Source organism: Trichechus manatus, unplaced genomic scaffold (genome assembly GCF_000243295.1).
Source record: "Trichechus manatus latirostris isolate Lorelei unplaced genomic scaffold, TriManLat1.0 scaffold00003, whole genome shotgun sequence".
In the NCBI taxonomy this organism is placed as follows: domain Eukaryota; kingdom Metazoa; phylum Chordata; class Mammalia; order Sirenia; family Trichechidae; genus Trichechus; species Trichechus manatus.
In genome coordinates, this window is record NW_004443939.1 from 11,235,464 (window position 1) to 11,253,545 (window position 18,082).

Genomic DNA, 18,082 nt, shown 5'->3' on the forward strand with positions numbered 1-18,082 from the left:
TTCAGGTTATTAGGAGGATTAGATAATATATGTAAGACTTACTAGTGGCTGGCATACCACCTAATAATAATTACTAATTATCCTATCACATTTTAGGATAATTAATAATAATTATTATTAATAATAATCAAAAGTGCCCCATGTGTCTGTCAGTTTGTAATACCGTGGTAGGTTGCATGTTGTTGTGATGCTGGAAGCTATGCCACCAGTATTTCAAATATCAGCAGGTTCACCCATGTTGAACGGTTTCAGCTAAGCTTCCAGACTAAGACAGACTAGGAAGAAGGACCTGGCAGTCTACTTCTGAAAAAATTAGCCAGTGAAAACCTTATGAGTAGCAACAGAACATTGTCTGATATAGTGCCGGAAGATGAGCCCATCAGGTTGGAAGGCACTCAAAAGATGACTGGGGAAGAGCTGCCTCCTCAAAGTTGAGTCGACCTTAATGATGTAAATGGAGTCAAGCTTTCAGGACCTTCATTTGCTCCTGTGCCACAACTCAAAATGAGAGATTCAGCTGCAAACATCCATTAATGATAGGAAAGTGGAATATATAAAGTCTGAATCTAGGAAAATTGGAAATCATCAAAAATGAAATGGAACACATAGACATTAATGTCCTATGCATTATGAGCTGAAATGGACTCATAAGGGCCATTTTGAATTGAACAATCATATAGTCTACTACGCCAGGAATGACAAACTGAAGAGGAATGGCGTGGCATTCATTGTCAAAAAGAACATTTCAAAATCTGTCCTGAAATACAGCTCTGTCAGTGATAGGATAATATCCATACACCTACAAGGAAGACCAGTTAATACAACTATTATTCAAATTTACACACCAACCACTAAGGCCAAAGATGAGAAATTGAAGATTTTTACTAACTTCTACTGTCTGAAATTGATCAAACATGCAATCAGGATGCATTGATCATTACTGGTGATTGAAATGTGAACGTTGGAAACAAAGAAGGATTGGTAGTTGGAAAATATGGCGTTGGTGATAGAAACGACACCAGAGGTCACATGATAGAGTTTTGCAAGACCAACAACTTCTTCATTGCAAATACCTTTCTTCAACAACATAAACACCGACTATACATGTGAACCTCACCAGACAGAATACACAGGAATCAAATTGACTACATCTGTGGAAAGAGATGATGGAGAAGCTCAATAGCATCAGTCAGAACAAGGCCAGAGGCTGACTGTGGAACAGACCATCAATTACTCCTATGCAATTTCAAGTCAAAGCTGAAGAAAATTAGAGCAAGTCTAATCAGAGCCGAAACACAACCTTGAGTATATCCCACCTGAATTTAGAGACCATCTCAGGAAATAATTTAACACATTGAAAACTAATGATCAAAGACCAGACAAATTGTGAAATGACATCAAGGACACCATACATGAAGAAAGCAAGAGGTCATTACAAAGAAAGAAAAGGCCAAAATGGGTGTCAGAAGAGACTCTGAAACTTGCTCTTGAATGGTGAAGTAAAAGAGCTGAACAGAAGATTTCAAAGGGCAGCTCAGGAAGACAAAGTAAAGTATTATAATGAAATGTGCAAAGACCTGAAGTCAGAAAACCAAAAGGAAGAACACGCTCAGCATTTCTCAAGATGAAAGAACTGAAGGAAAAATTCAAGCCTCGGGTTGAAATATTAAAGGATTCTATGAGAAAAAATATAAATGGTGCAAGAAACATCAAAACAAGTTGGAAGGAATATACAGAGTCACTGTACAAAAAGAATTACTCAGTGATCACCCATTTCAGGAGTTAGCATATGATAAAGAACCCATGGTACTGAAGGAAGAAGTACAAGCTGCACTGAAGGCACTGGCGAAAAACAAAGCTCCAGGAATTGACAGAATATCAACTGAGACAGATGCAGAGCTGGAGGTGCTCACTCGTCTATGCCAAGAAATTTGGAAGACGGCTACCTGGCCAACCAACTGTAAGAGATACGCATTTATGCCTGTTTCCAAGAAAGGTGATCCAACCAAATGAGAAAAGTATCGATCAGTATCATTAATATCACACGCAAGTAAAATTCTGCTGAAGATCATTCAAAAGGGGCTGTAGCAGTACATCCACAGGGAACTGCCAGAAATTCAAGCCAGATTCAGAGAGGACGTGGAACAAGGGATATCATTGCTGATACCAGATGAATCATGGCTGAAAACAGAGAATACCAGAAAGGTGTCTATCTGTGTTTTATTGACTATGCAAACGCATTTGACTGTGTGGATCATAACAAATTATGGATAACATTGTGACGAATGGGAATTCCAGAACACTTAATTGTGCTCATGAGGAACCTGTACATGAATCAAGAGGCAGTCATTCTAGCAGAACAAGGGGATATAAAGTCAGGAAAGGTGTGTGTCAGGGTTGTATACTTTCACCATACTTATTCAGTCTGTATGCTGAGCAAATAATCTGAGAAGCTGGAGTATATGAAGAAGAACAGGGCGTCAGGACTGGAGGAAGACTCATTAACAACCTGCGTTATGCAGATGACACAACGTTGCTTGCTGAAAGTGAAGAGGACTTGAAGTGCTTATTGATCAAGATCAAAGACTACAGCCTCCAGTATGAATTACACTTCAACATAAATAAAACAAAAATCCTCACAACTGGACCAATAAGCAACATAATGAAAAACAGAGAAAAAAAAGTTGTCAAGGATTTCATTTTGCTTGGATCCACAATCAACACCCGTAGAAGCAACAGTCAAGAAATCAGAAGACTCGTTGCATTGAGCAAATCTGCTGCAAAAGAGAAAGATGTCACCTTGAAGACTAAGGTGCGCCTGACGCAAGCCATGGTGATTTCAATCGCCCCATATGCATGCGAAAGCTGGACAATGAATAAGGAAGACCGAAGAAGAATTAACACCTTTGAATTACGGTGTTGGTGAAGAATATTGAATATACCATGTACTGCCAAAAGAACAAACAAATCTGTCTTGGAAGAAGCACAACCAGAATGCTCCTTAGAAGTAAGGATGACGAGATTACGTCTCACATACTTTGGACATGTTACCAGGAGGGATCAGTCCCTGGAGAAGGACATCATGCTCCGTAAAGTAAAGGGTTGCTGAACAAGAGGAATACCCTGAACGACATGAATTGACATGGTGGCTGCAACAATGGGCTCAGCGATAACCATGATTGAGAGGATTGCTCAGGACTGGCCAGTGTTTTGTTCTGTTGTACATAGGGTTGCTATGAATCGGAACCAGTTCGATGGCACCTAACAACAGCAACATGTGCATTTAGTTAAAATAGTGAGTGCATTTGGGGATTTTTTTTTTTTTAGTGTAGCAAGAGCTGACTGTAGTTTATTTGCCATAATGGGATGAAGTCTTCTGTCAGAGTTAATAACTGAAAAGTAAGACTGTGTTTCTTTTTTAAGGCTTTGTTCTGTATATACCCAGAGGATAATAGAAATTTTAAATGAACATGCATTTCAGTGACAAAGTATTTCTGTTGTACTTTACTGCTCTGTGGAAATGACTTTAATCTTAGACTAAAGCATAAGGGCATGTGGTATACAGATTGTGACCTCTGTCTCCGTTTTGGCCCTCACAGTGCCGCTCCGGACACCTACAACCCATTCATCCAGGAAGACCTGAGCAAAATTCTCATCCAAAATATGTTTTTAAAACTCTCTAAAATATGTATTATTTTAAAATGTTTTAAAATAGACTTGTTAAGGATCATAGAGATCATTTATCTCAGCTCCTCTTTGTGGCACATGATACGACTCATTCAGAGAGTTATCATAACCTAGCCAACTCAGTGGCCCAGCCGGCAGTAGAATGCAGGGGTCCTGATGCTCAGCAGTGCAGTGACCCACCATCACGCTCTCTTTCTGCACATTTTCCTTCTCCCTTTCCATGGTTATTATATTGTTCTTGTGTAGCCCGTTAGCTGAAAATGGTTTTTGTTTTGTTTTGTTTTGTTTTTAAAGGGCTATTAAAAAAAAAGAAGATGAAGAATATGCAAAAGAAACTGTATGTGGCCCACAAAACTCAAAATATTCTTTGACCCTTTACATAATAGATTGCAGTCTCTTGGCCTAAGTGTCCAAAAATGCATTCCTTTGGAAAGTTAGTATCTCCTTCAGATACTCAAGTCCTGTGTGGTCAGATATTAAGATTCTGTACCTTTCTAAGTTTTTCTTGTCATCTTTCCTGTTTTTTTTTTTTTGGACGGCTGCATTATTTAAAAAAAATTATACATTATAATCATGGCTTTATCCATAATCTCTTTTCATCTAACAACCGCTAGAAACCAATAAAGCAGTCACAATTGTGTCCTGCAAACAGATGTAGAAGCCAAGGCTCAGAGAGGCCATGTCCAAGGTCGTATATACATAAGGGGCATAACTGAGCTAGATCCCAGATTTTCAGATCACTTGTCCAGTGGTCTTTCAAATTCAGCTGAATCTCCTCACTTGAGGAAACTGAATGATGTATTTTGTACTGCTAATGTGTTGTACTTATCTGGAATGTCATGTCCTTTTAGGTGAAAAAAATAGTGGAAAATAGACGAATTGCCTCCATTTAAATTAACTCGGATCTTTCACCTGCGGAAGGATCTGTAGTGCACTCTAACTGGCTTATTATGCCATCTGCAAAGGCGTTGGTTGGTTACTGCATCACGTAGGAAACTTTGTTCCAAGCAAAACTGAGATGGGTGATATTAGTCTTCATGATTCACTAGTGCATAGTCCCACTCTTTGGCCAATGCTTTCTCTGATATTCCCTGGGTTTTGGGGGATTTTTTTTTTTTTTTAAATTAATATTGTATTGTGTTTACGATGAAAGTTTACACAGCAATTCAGGTTCCCATTTAACACGTTCTACACAAATTATTCAGTGATATTAGCTACATTTTTCACAATGTGTCATCATTCTCATTCATTCCGTTCTGGCTGTACCATTTCTAGTACTCTAGTTTCCCTGCCCCCTTACCTCTCATCTTTGCTTTGGAGTAATTTTTGACCATTTGTTCTCCTGTAGGTTATTTTTCTTAACTAAAAAAGCTTATTACTCACAGGTTATACTCTTTATTTTATGAACCAATCTGTTATTTAGCTAAAAGATGACCTCAAGGTATAATTTCAGTTAAAGGTTTGAAGCATATCTCAGTGCAATAGTCTCGGGAAGTCCTGTAGTATCAACAGGTCTGGTAAGTCGGACTTCTTAAGAATTTGAATTCTCTTCCACATTTCTCTCCCGTTCTATAGTGCCCCTGTTCAGAATGGTCAGTAGTGGTAGCCAGGCACCACCTAGTTCTTTTGGTCTCAGGGTAGATGAGGCCAGGTTTGTGTCAACTATTAGTCCTGTAGACTACTTTGTTCTCTTGAGTCTTTGCTTCCCTTCTTTCTCTTTTGTTCTAGATGAGTAGAGATCAATTGTTGGATTTTATTTTTTTGGTTTTGTTTTTTCTAACCCATAGGTTTGATAATGACTGTGAGTAAGCCCTGTTATTTTGGAAACCTGCTTTTGGGTATTGTAGGTGTGGACGTGAACCTGGCTTATATTCTTGAAGATGTGACATATTACCAAGACTCTTTGGCTTCCTATACTTTTCTCATAGATGACAAAGGTAATCTCATAAAAATTAATCATAAGAAAGAATGGTTTCTTTAGCAAGATAAAGAAAATATCTATGGACATTCTGATACTAATAAATAAAGTGGGAAAATGATAGTATTTAAAGAAAAACAGTGTGACTAGGACTGCTCAGTTGTAGTGGAACAAAATAATGATGGCAGAAAGAATCAAAAAATTATGCATTTGTCTCTGCTGTGTTGAGGGATAATCCAAAAAACCAAACCCATTGCCGATGAGTCAGTTCCGACTCATAGCGACCCTATAGGACAGAGTAGAACTGCCCCATTTGGTTTCCAAGGAGCACCTGGTGGATTCAAACTTCTGACCTTTTGGTTAACAGCCATAGCTCTTAACCACTACGCCACCAGGGCTTCCATGTTGAGGGATAGGTAAGAGTTATTTTTAACATCAGGAAAGTAGACTTAAGGATTGAATGACAGGTAGAATGTGATCCTTTGGGCCATTTGTTGTCTATATTGTTATCTTTCAATTTATTGGCATAAAGGTTTATGTGGTAGAATGCTTATAAAACGAAAACCATAAGACCGGCACTTCGAAAATATTCTTGATTAGACAAAGGTTAGATAATTTAAGGAGTCTTTCTACACTTTCGGAGGTTTATGCAAGCACACGTAAAACAAGGTCAGTTTTTATTGGACTGGTAAAGTTCATACTGAGAAGTCGAGCACTGGGCAGCCATCCAATCCCACGTTTCAAACCAGTGATAGGCACTTTCATTAGAGTCACCACTTCCTGCGACGTGTTTCCCATAGCATGCATTTTTTGTTTTCTTATTTCAGGGTATACACTTATGCATCCATCTCTTACCAGGCCATATTTACTATCAGAACCCCCACTGCATACTGACATCATACATTATGAAAATATCCCCAAATTTGAATTGGTTCGGCAAAATATCCTAAGGTAAGGAAAAGGTGAGGGTCATAGTATTTTATTTTTCTCTGGGAATAGGACCCACTGAGGTCAAATGTAAGTGTTCACTAGAGGATAAAAACCATGTCTATAAGTTGTTAATATTATCAAAAGAATATGCAATAATTTTTCCATAAGGAAAAAGCCAAGATTTTGTTTACTTTGTGTAACATATCCAGTTTCTCAGAACTGTTATTTGGGGGTAGAAATCTTAAAATTCTATTTTTATGATTTTAATTGTAAAATCAGACCTATCTCATTTTTTAAAAATATTCCAATTATACCAAATTGAAAAGTGTTGGCAAAATAAAAGGTGAAGCTGAGGACCAGGCTATTGCAAGCTAAAATTATAACTTGGCAAGAGTGTCAGTTTCAGGTTGACAGTACAATCATATACAACGTTTTCTCTTGAGTTAAAGACCAAATTGGATTTTTTTCAACAATGATACATTATTTTGGCAAAGCATAAGCTATAGAGAAACGGGTGTCTGAGGTCATTGGTAGAAAATTGGTGACTGAATGGTTTGAAACAAGTTAGTCTCTGGAAAGAATTAGAATTCAGGGGCAAGTATAGAGACTAAGGAATTTTTTAGTGCTGAGTGACATAATGCATTTAGGAAATTGAAAACTGCATATTATCTCTTTCCAAAGTGATGAGCTTCATCGCTTTCAAAATCAGGAGGTGGTCATTGATTCACAGCTTCTTCCCTGCTTTAATTAAGTGCTTAATTTTACCTTTTGCCTCAAGTATTTAATTCTATTCGCCAACGCAGCCTCCCTCTGGGCAGCCAGATTATCGCAGTCCCTGTGAACTCATCCCTGTCTTGGCACATAAACAAGCTGAGGGAAACCGGAAAGGAGGCCTACAACGTTAGCTACGCCTGGAAGATGGTGAGTGAGGGGAGTCTCCTTTGCCTGGGGGGCTACATGGTGCAGTGCTCTTCATGCGGAGATTTTTGGGAAACCTTGCGCTGATTATGTCACTATCAGTTTTAAAACTGATTGGAAAAATAAGCAATTCCACAGATGTTTTATAATTTTTTGTTTGTTGTTTATAAGACAATGTTCATGATTAATAAATCAAGCCACATAAAAGTAAAATATCATTGGCAATCTATATCCGCAAATGCCGCATCCACGGATTCAACCAACCGCGGATTGAAATTATTGGGCGGGGCATGGGCGTAGCCTCCCGCCATTTTTCAGAACTTCAGTGTCTCTTTAGCACTGGTTGTTAGAGCGTTGTTCCCCCTCGTGTCTAATTTGTTCACTACTTGTGTGTACCCTGTTTCTGTGAATAAATGGCTCCTAAAAAGCAAATGAAGCGGTCAAAGCAGTACCTCAAAGGCTAAATGTGAGTGGGTGAGAAGAGGGAGAGGAAGGAGTTGAAGGCTAGTAAGGAATGGCTGGCTAGCTCTGTAAAGTGCTACAGCCTCAACAACTTCAAGATCACGGGTGAATCGGCAGCATCAGCGTTCCCAGAAGAGCTCAAGAAACTGAGAGAAGAAAAAGGCTACCTTCCAGAGCAAATCTTCAATTGTGATTAAACAGCTATTTACACAGCATTTACATTGTATTAGGTATTATAAGTAATCTGAAGATAATTTAAAGTATATGGAAGGGCGTGGGGGGGTTATTTGCAAATACATGCCATTTTATATAAATGACTTGAGCATCCCCGATTTTGGTATCTGTGAGGGTTCCTAGCACCAATCCCCTATGGATACTAATGGAGGACTGTGTGTCCTTCCCTCTCTCTTGCTTTTGACCTCAGTTTCCCCAGAAGTAACCATTTTGATCAATTTCCAGAAAATTTTTATATGCATACAGACATAAATATCTTTATGGGTGTCTGGTATTGCACTGAACAGATGGCCCATAATTTCCTTATTGTGCATTTAGATTATGTCCAGAACCAAAACAAAACAAACTAGTTGCCATCAAGCTGATTCCAACTCATGGCAACCCCACATGTGTCACAGTAGGACTGCACTCCACAAAGTTTTCAATGGCTGTAATCTTACAGAAGTAGATTGCCAGGCCTTTCTTCTACACCACCACTGGTGGATTCGAACTGCCAACCTTTGGTTAGCAGCCAAGGTTAGCAAACCATATGCAGCACCCAGGGATCTTAAATTATATCCAATTTTTATCATTTTAAAACTCAGATTGTGGAAGTTGGGAATTGAAGTTTAAAAGCGTAAATCCCTTCTAATGTCATTCTCCAAGAAAAAGAAATTTTAGATTAGAACTTGGGTTATTCGTATTCAGCATGAGCAGATTGACAACTTAGCCATAACTTGTAGCACCCACCCACCTCAGTTTTCTTTTTCCAGCCTCATTCAGGTATGGGCCTCAAAAATCATGTAAAAATAGAATCTAGCACATGCTGTCCATGTTACCTATGTTTTTCTCCCCTACTCTCCCTTCTCAGCATAGCATAACAATGTCATCATGGGGCCTTAAATACTCTAACTGACTAGAAAGAACGAAGACTTTCATTTTTATCATGACATTTTAATCACTGAACTTAAAATGCAATCACTTGAGATTCCCTTGGATGGCAGTATCTGGTGTTTAACTTGTTGCCTCCAAATGGACCCACTTATTCATCCCCTTAAGAACTACTTATTGAACATTTACTATGGGCTGAAAGGATGAACAAGAGCAATACTTTCTGCCTTCATAGAGCATCCAGCCTAGTGGTAGATACAGACAATTCAAGAAACAACTCAGTGCAGAGCCTGTGACTGGGATAGGAATGAGAGGAATCAGGAGTAGCCAGCATGCCTTTCTCCAACTTTCTTGTTTAGTTCTTCAAGCACCATTATGGCATAGCATTTACTAAAACAGACACTGAAGCAAACAAAATAATGATGAAACCATTTGATAAACTTATGTTTACAAGCCTAATTGTATTGGGATATTATTCTTTGAAAATACAAATTTGAGGAAAGTCAAAGTCTAGTTTGAAATTCTCTGGCCCAGATCATTTTCAGAATTTTTTTGAGGATGATTATACTATCTGCCCTTACATATATATTTTTTCTTCTTCTTTCTTTAATAAAGATGAATTGCTTAATTTTCACATCTGAAAGGGTGGCCCAGACACCAAATTTCTTAATTGAAAATAGATGCTTATATTCAAAATGAAGATTTTTTTGCCTCCAGCACATCCTGATTGAAAGCAGCTCAATTATCTGCATTAATAATTATTGGCACTAAAAAGAGAAAGAAAGAAATGTACGTATTTGTAAGACCTTCTTTGTACAGTAAATAAACCCAATGTCAGCAGTTTGGAAAGAAATATTCTCTTCTTAGAGTCGTATTTCAGTGACATTGGTAAATTCTGGTCTCTCTTCATAGCCAAGTTCAACGCTCTAAAACTGTGGTAGTGGTAGTAGCATCAGAACCTGTCTAACTTCAGGGAGGATAATGACCAGAATCAGCCCAAAGCTTCTTCCCATGAGGTGGAGGTCAGACATACCTCCACCCTCCAACCTTTTTTACCAGTCTAACACCAGCCATCCCTCCTACAGTACTCTCTACTTCTCTTCTAGTTTCGATAATCCATTGCAATGGCCACACAGAACTCACAGACCATACTTACAGTTACACGTTTATTAAGGAAGTAACAGAGTACAGTTTGGGATCGGGATCAACAGGCTACAACTCAGGATCAGGAAGTATACAGGTGAAGTCTGGAAAGCTTCCCCAAAGAGGAGAGTACATCCCTCCCTTCTTTAGTACGAGACAGCTCTCTCAGCTCCTCTCAGCTGTGCAAGCAAGCAGGCCCCTCTCTTAGCCGTGCAGACCTCCTCTTAGCCCCCTCAGGACAAGCTCCTCTTGGTCCTGCCGTCTGTCACCACCGACTCTGTCGCAGGGCCCCTTACAAGCCTACAGTTGCTAGCTCTGCCACTGGGCCCCTTCAGGGCCTCTCGCTGTCTTCAGTGTCACAGCCCCAGTGTTACAACCCTTGACCCGTGTTACAGCTTTTTTAGGAGGTTGCTTGCCTTCTCTCTCTCTCTGTTTCTCTCTCGCATTTTCTCCATTCTGCTTCTTCCTGCTTCCTGTCTGAAAAACTTCTATGGGGTTGGCTGCATATATACACAAAATCCTTGTCAATTTCCAGGCACGGCCCTCCCAACCAGGGTCATGAACTGACCAATCCCCTTCCGGTAGGCCACAGATACTTCATTTGCGTAGTCTATTGACCAATCCCTACAAGGTGCATACCAATCACAGGGCAGGCTGTAGCCCAAGGCCAGACAAAAAGTTTCAAACCTCAAATTGTTTACAGCTTACCCAGGAAATGTCAATCCACCTGGACAAATGTAACAAACCCTCTGAAGGGAAAACTAGGGCAAAGGTGACTCCTCATGGTTTAGGAGAAAAATCTCTCAAGCTGTTTTTCCAAAGAACCAAGAAAAAAGGCTACATAAAGGAACTCATTTCACCACAGATGCAATCATGTAGTCACTTCAGGTGGAAGTGTTAGCTTTCTCAGAGTTCTGAAATTATCAGGCAGTTCACTATTAAGTCAACAATTAAGGAGGTAATAAATAACAAGATTGAAATTTAAAAGGCTCACCTGGTTACCCAGCATGAAGAGTAAATGTTTTTGAGCTCTCTTTAATTACTTTTGGGAGGAGAAGGGGAAGTAGATACCATCTAGTCTGATGGAGTAAATGGATTCTTCTACTGAATATAATCCAAATAAATTTAGTTTATGCTGAGAATAATTGACTAAACCATTTAACATCAATAGATTTGACAGGTACTGATGGATTATCTCACAGAATTAATTTAAATATAACTAGAGAGGGGCCCTGGTGACACAGTTGTTAAGAGCTCAGCCACTAACCAAAAGGTCAGCAGTTCAAATCCACCAGCCGCTCCTTGGAAACCCTATAGGGCAGTTCTACTGTCCTATAGGGTCACTATGAATCAGAATTGACTTGATGGCAACGAGTATAACTAGAGAGATTATGTCTGCAGCTTTAAGAGATTAATCTGTCACTGTTTAACTCAGGTCCATCTCTGAGCACTTGAGGAGGCTGTATGCTGTGACAGACGGAAGTATTAACTATCAGAAGATATTTGAATGTTCCCATGTTACACAGGCATGTGTCTTAGCCTGGGTTCTCTAAAGAAGCAAAACTAGTAAGCATATATATATAGAGAGAGAGAGAGAGAGAGATTTATCTCAAGGAAATGGCTCACAAGGTTGTAGAGGCTGGCAAATCCCAAGTCCGTGGGTCAGACGTCAGGCTGGAGGCTTCTGACTCAGGTAGCTGTAGGGACTGATGAATCCAAGAACAGCAGGTGAGACAGCAGGCTACTGGCTCACAGACTGTGGAGGCTGACGAATCCCAAGATCAGTAGACAGTACGGCAGGCCATTGGCTCAGGTCCCAAGGTCTGGAGGTCAGATGATGATCAGCCAGATGCAAGATATAGAGCAAGCAAGCAAGCTTTGCCAGAATGTCCATATATATTTATTGGATGCAGGCCACATTCCCATGGAAACCCCTTATAACTGACTGATCACATCAGATCACATCATGGAGGATGATGACATTGTTACATAACTGCCAAATCACATTGTTACATAATTGTCAAACTACATCATTATGTAACTGCCAAACCACTGAGAATCATGGCCCAGCCAAGTTGACACACCACCTTAACCATCACAGCATGGCTCACTTCAAGACACAGATCAGATATGCAAGCAGCAGAAAAGAATTTTTCTCTACCCATGGAGAGCCCTTTTAGGGACATCATACTTCCTTAATGCAGAGACTTTTTTCAGTTAAGAACACAGTAAAAAATCCAAACTAAACCCACTGTCATCAACTCAGTTCTGACTCATGGTGACACCATGTGTGTCAGAGTAGATCTGTGCTCCATAGGGTTTTCAATGACTGAATTTTTAGAAGTGGATTGCTAGGCTTTTCTTCTGAGTGACCTCTGGGTAGACTTGAACAACCAGGCTTTTGATGAGCAGCTGAGCTCATGGACCACTTGTGCTACGCAAGAACACAATAGAAAGGCCTACATTAAAATCTGTTTCCCTTTCCACCTAAGGACTATTTATGAAGTACTGCTTTTAGATGCTTAGGGTATATTTTATTTTTCTCTACAGAACAGATCTAATTTTAAAATTATACCTCGGTCATTCTGGCAGGGTTTTTGTGTTTTGGTTCTTTGGAACATGTAGCACAGAAAGCATAAACTCCAAAGGATGATTGTTTGAGATGGGAAGAGAGGAAATAGTAAGTGCCACTTCAGAACACCGTGCCACTTTCTGATTTGGTGGATGGAAGAAGAGGATTAAATTCTGTTAATCTAATTGAATATCCCTGGCAGCAATACTTGAAAGGAATTCCAAGAAGATGTGAATTTCTCTTGTGTTTAAAGATTCTGCAACCATCTTTACAAACTCTAAATTACTAAACTGTAACCTGTCTAGATAAAAATTTCTCCCTGACCACGAAGTACATTTTTTTTTTTTTTGTACTGCTTAATAAGACACTATCCTTTTCTTCTGACTTAGCTGGTCATCACCCTCTTCATTTATTTACACACTGTCTTTTAAATAGGTTCTATTCTTCTTCTAAATTACAGATTTGTAATACAGAAGATTGTCTTCATTTTATTCTTTTTTTTATTCTGGTAAAATATATATATAACATAAAATTTGCCGTTTTAACCATTTTTAAGGTACAATTCAGTAACTTTAATTACATTCACAACATTGTGCAACCATCATGACTATTTCCACAACTTTTTCATTACCATGCAGAAACTCAGCACCCATTAAGCATTAGCTCTTCGTTCCCTCTTCCTCCCAGTCCCTGGTAACCACTAATCTACTTTGGTCTCTATGCATTTGCCTATTCTAGATACTTCATATAAGTGGGCTTGAAAAATAGTCACTTCTCAGAACATGTGTTGCAAAACCAATTATCTATTTTTAAATACATTTCGAGCCCAAATAGAGATAAGTATTGTATTTTTATGCCATGTTCCAGGTTGTGTCCATTAGCCTAAGTAAGAAAAAAGGAGCTGAGGTCACTGTTTCAAAGGGACTACGTTCTAATTCGTTCATTAGTTCCAGGATTTTCTATTATATACATTAATTTCCCTCAAACAGAAAGGAGAATAGAAAATACAGCTTTTGCCAGAGATATTTTTTATCACCCCATCTTTATGTCTTCTATTCATTCAGTAAATATTTAATGAGCACTTTCTATCTAGGCACTGAAGACAGAGAGACAGCAGCAAATAATGTAGACAGAGTCCCTGCCCCATGGAAACTTCATTTTCTGTGTTAGAAATTCTTCATTGGTTTTTACAGGTCCAAGACACTTCCTTTATTCTGTGTATTGTGGTGATACAACCAGAAATACCTGTCAAACAACTGAAGAACCTCAACACTGTCCCCAGCAGCAAGCTACTGTACCACCGGCTGGACCTCCTGGGCCAGCCTAGCGCTTGCCTCCACTTCAAACAGCTGGCAACTCTAGGTAAAATCTTTTGCTTCTTACCTTCCTTTGTCGTCTTACTCCTAGTCTCTCGTTGTTAACTGATGTCACATAGGCTCCTGACTCACAGGGACCCCATGTACAATGGTTCCTGGTCCTGTACCATCCTCATGATCAGTTGTACTTCAGACCATTGTGATCCATAGAGTTTTCACTGGCTGATTTTAGGACGTAGATTGCCAGGCCTTTCTTCCTAGTCCATCCTAGTCTGAAAGTGCCAGTGAAACCTATTCAGCATCAAAGCAACACACATGCCTCCACCGACAGATGGGTGGTGGTTGCACATAAGGCGCATTGGCCGGGAATCAAACCCAGGTGTCTTGCATGTAATGCAAAAAATTCTGCAACTGAACTACCACTACCTCCCTTAATCATAGAAGCTCACCATCAATATCAGTGTAAATTTAAAAAAGAAAAAGATGTTGAAAGCCTGCAGTACCAGGTGGTTGAGAGAGAAAAATGTGAAAAAGATTTGAAGCCTTGCCTTAGGTCGGGTTCTCCAGCAGATGCTGAGACAAGGATTAGTGTGCTGTTGATTTATTAAGAATGGGCTCTCAGAAGAAACCACCAAGGAAGTGAGCAAAGCCAGACAGGGAATGGGGAGAAGCCAAGCAAGTTTGATCTCAGGTGAAGTTCCAGCCTCAGCCTGTAGAGGGGGCCCTGGAGTGTGAATTACACTATAGAGTTTGTCCAGACTCAAGGAAGGGAGCTAGGCTTTTATATTCCTTAGTCACTTTCAGCTTTTTGCTAGTGCTGGTCAAAAAGGTTTCAGTAGCCCAAAGACGGTCCAGCAGAGAGTTGCAGGTACAGTACATTAGAAGCAAGCGCACAGATACGCATGTAAGGGGTTGGGAGAGTAGGAAAACAGTAAAAGGGACCCAAGGGAACTTGTGTAATGTATTGACAGTAGACAGTATCCACCACAGGTTCCTATCTTCAAAAAAGCTTAAGAAATAGGAAAGTAATTCAAAGAAAGCAAAATGGAATTTATATTTATTATGCCAGGTGTTTTACATTCATCATCCGAGTTGACCTGTTACAAATGAGGACATTTGGGTTTAACAGGGATAAATAATTTTCTCAAGATGACAAAGCTTAGATTGGACTCATGCTCCTTCCTCTTGCCGTGTTGCTGCCTCTGTTATTGTGTGCTGTCATGTGCCAGACACATACTAGGCGTCTGTGGTCCATGTCAGTATCCCACCATATACTCACAGGACTGTAAAACACATAGTCTCCTTTTCCCTGGTAAACTGAGTAGAAGAGGCACAGGTGGGAAGAGGCGTAAGGATTCTCCATTCCAAATGAGACCACTGATGTTTGGGTTCCTCTTTTAAATTCCATCCTAGAGAGTTATGCCTGGATATGATATCAGAAGAGCAGGCTGGGTTAAGTGGTCTCTGCTCTGACATGGGCCAGCAGTGTAGACAGTGTAGGGGGAGCCAGTGATATCAACCAAAGATGGTTAGATTTTAAATGTTTTATTTGCTTTGATTTAGGTTTTGGGTTTCTGTTGTTTGTTTTTATGCAAAAGAATATGTCTGTCCTTTAACTCATATTTTTAAGAAATGCTTACTGAAAAGCTAATGTGCGCATGAGTCTCTTTTAAGTGCTGTGTGAGCAAGCTAAACGCTACTGTTGGTGAAAATGAGGTCACTGTTTTGAAATTCAAAACAGTGAAGAGCAGCAATTTTTCTTGAAGAAAAAAATCTCAGACCTCAGTTTTTTATTTACTTCTGATAATCCCTCATAGCCGAGCTGTCCAATGTGGGAGCCACTAAGCACTTGAAGTGTAGCTATTTCAAATTAAGATGTACTGGAAATATAAAATACACATTAGACTTCAAAGACTTAGTACTTAATATTTCTGTGTGATTACATATTAAATGATAATATTTTAGATAGATTGGAGTCTATAAAATATATTATTGAAATTAATTTAGCTTGTTTCTTTTTGCTTTTTTTATGTGGCTGCTAGAAAATTTTAAATTACATTTGTGGGTTCAGCTGTATTTTGACTGGCCAGCACTGCCTCATAGAGAGTGCCCAGAAAATGTGGTTTATGACCTCAAACCTTTACACATGATTAATTGACTAGTGTCAGGTCACCCAGGCAGACCTCAGGCCTGTGTCTGGTTCTTCACTGGGAGCTCTATCCACCCTCCACTCATCTGCATGTTGGGTGGTAGAGCCCTGGAACAATAGAGGGGTCATCAAGGGTACTTTAGGATCAGTTGGTAATAAAAGTAAACCAAGATAATTAAGATATTCTAAAAAAAGAATAGAAAATAAGAGAAAAAATGGTGAATAAGGAGTTCCCATCTGATTTCATTGATGCTGAGGATTTTGAGGCAGAATATTGAATATATGTCAAACCTCTTTCCAACAGGGCTGATGTAGGTACATGCTCTGTCTTGGTACACAAAGAGGAATTTTTTAAGAGGACATCACTGAATGCAGTTAATTGTGTGTGTGTAACTATGTGTATATAAGTGTACGTGTCTACCTGCTAGACACAAAGCTTTCAGTTCTATTGACTCGGTCCTTTGTCTCTGTGTTCAATCCATCCTACTGAACTGGCTTTTTCTAAAATGTCCAGTCTCTGTCACTATTAGAAAGGCCCACTCTCCACAGAATCTCTCTTCCTCTTAACTCTGGCCCTACAACCTTACTGTGACTTTCTTGGCCCTGAAGTACGTATCGCCTTTGGACATTTCTTGTATCATTATGTTATTCGCACATTGTTGTTTTGTTCTATTTATCCCTTGTCTTTCCAAGTGGATCCTAAGTTGAGTTCAAGGACAATTCATTCATGTTCTTTCTTTCTACCTCCCTCTCTCTTTCTCTCTCTCTCCCCCATGCTACTAAGCAACATCTGAGTTATCTAACTTTTTTAAGCCTCCAGTTTTCTGCTCTTTGCTATGGCCCTAATAATGATCTCCCAGCCTACCCTACAAAGATGTCCCGAGAATTAAATGAGACACGGCATTATCGAGAGTAGCATCTTCTGGTAATGGCAGACTAGGTGATTCTGACCCATCCTATTGAGATTTCTGACCCATCCTACTGAGAGCAACTAAAAATACTGGATGGAAACATTTTTTAAAAAATCTTGAAACGCACCTAAGAACTAACATGATAGCAAGGAATTATTGGACCAAATCTAGGCAAAGATGACACAGAGAAAAGAGCCCAGTACTCAAACCATTTTTGCAATATAAATAGTTACCAATCCAGAAGAAACAGTTGTGAAATTGAACTGTGTGTGCTTTAGGTGCCTTCTTGGAGGCTAGGGAGAAAGACAAAAATCAAATTCAGGATCCCCAAAAGATCTAGACCCTAAAATAAATGCAACAATTCTTCTTGCCTCCCCGCAACTTTGCCCCAACAAACACACATACATGCTTTTAGCAGAGATCTTTAGGATATGGATGAACCTCAGATAAATCAGGCCTTGACTTGGGATTCCTGGCATCCGAGTGACCTGGGGAATCCCAAGCATTAAACTTGAAACAAAATGGTCATGAACTAGTTGAATACATAGTCACACAATGCAGAGCTTAGGCCAGTATACTGGCTCTTTATGGGGAACTGTTTCCACCACCCCACCCTGCCTTACCTTGGGGTGTGGCACTTGGCAGAATCAAACTACAGTCCTCTCTGGAAGAAGTTGCTTCCATCCTCTTAGGTTTCAACCCATCCCTACAAATAAGTTTTTAAATACAATGTCCAGTATAGTCAAAGATAACCAGGACACAAGGAAGCAAGACACCATGAGTGAGACTAACAAAAGGAATCAAAATGAATGTACATATTTGAATGAGATAGGACATGTGATAGCGTTTTCTAAAGTATATTAAAACTTATAAAAATAGGATAAGATTTAATAGTAGAAAATTTCAAAGACAAAGATGTAGGGTTTTGTTTCATAATGTAATTCATTGTAGGGATTTTTGTCTTAGAGAACC

The 18,082-nt window shown here is 39.4% G+C and overlaps 1 protein-coding gene across 2 annotated transcripts in view; it reads left to right on the forward strand.

Moving 5' to 3' along the window:
• Positions 1-18,082, forward strand: part of CACHD1 (cache domain containing 1) — a 275,041-nt gene that overhangs the window by 225,540 nt on the left and 31,419 nt on the right. For both annotated transcript variants that reach the window (XM_004369017.3, XM_012555422.1), the window contains 4 exons: positions 5,475-5,624; positions 6,433-6,556; positions 7,339-7,456; positions 13,928-14,096. In XM_004369017.3, the coding sequence (XP_004369074.2) occupies positions 5,475-5,624; positions 6,433-6,556; positions 7,339-7,456; positions 13,928-14,096 (561 nt within the window). The remainder of the gene's footprint in view (positions 1-5,474; positions 5,625-6,432; positions 6,557-7,338; positions 7,457-13,927; positions 14,097-18,082) is intronic.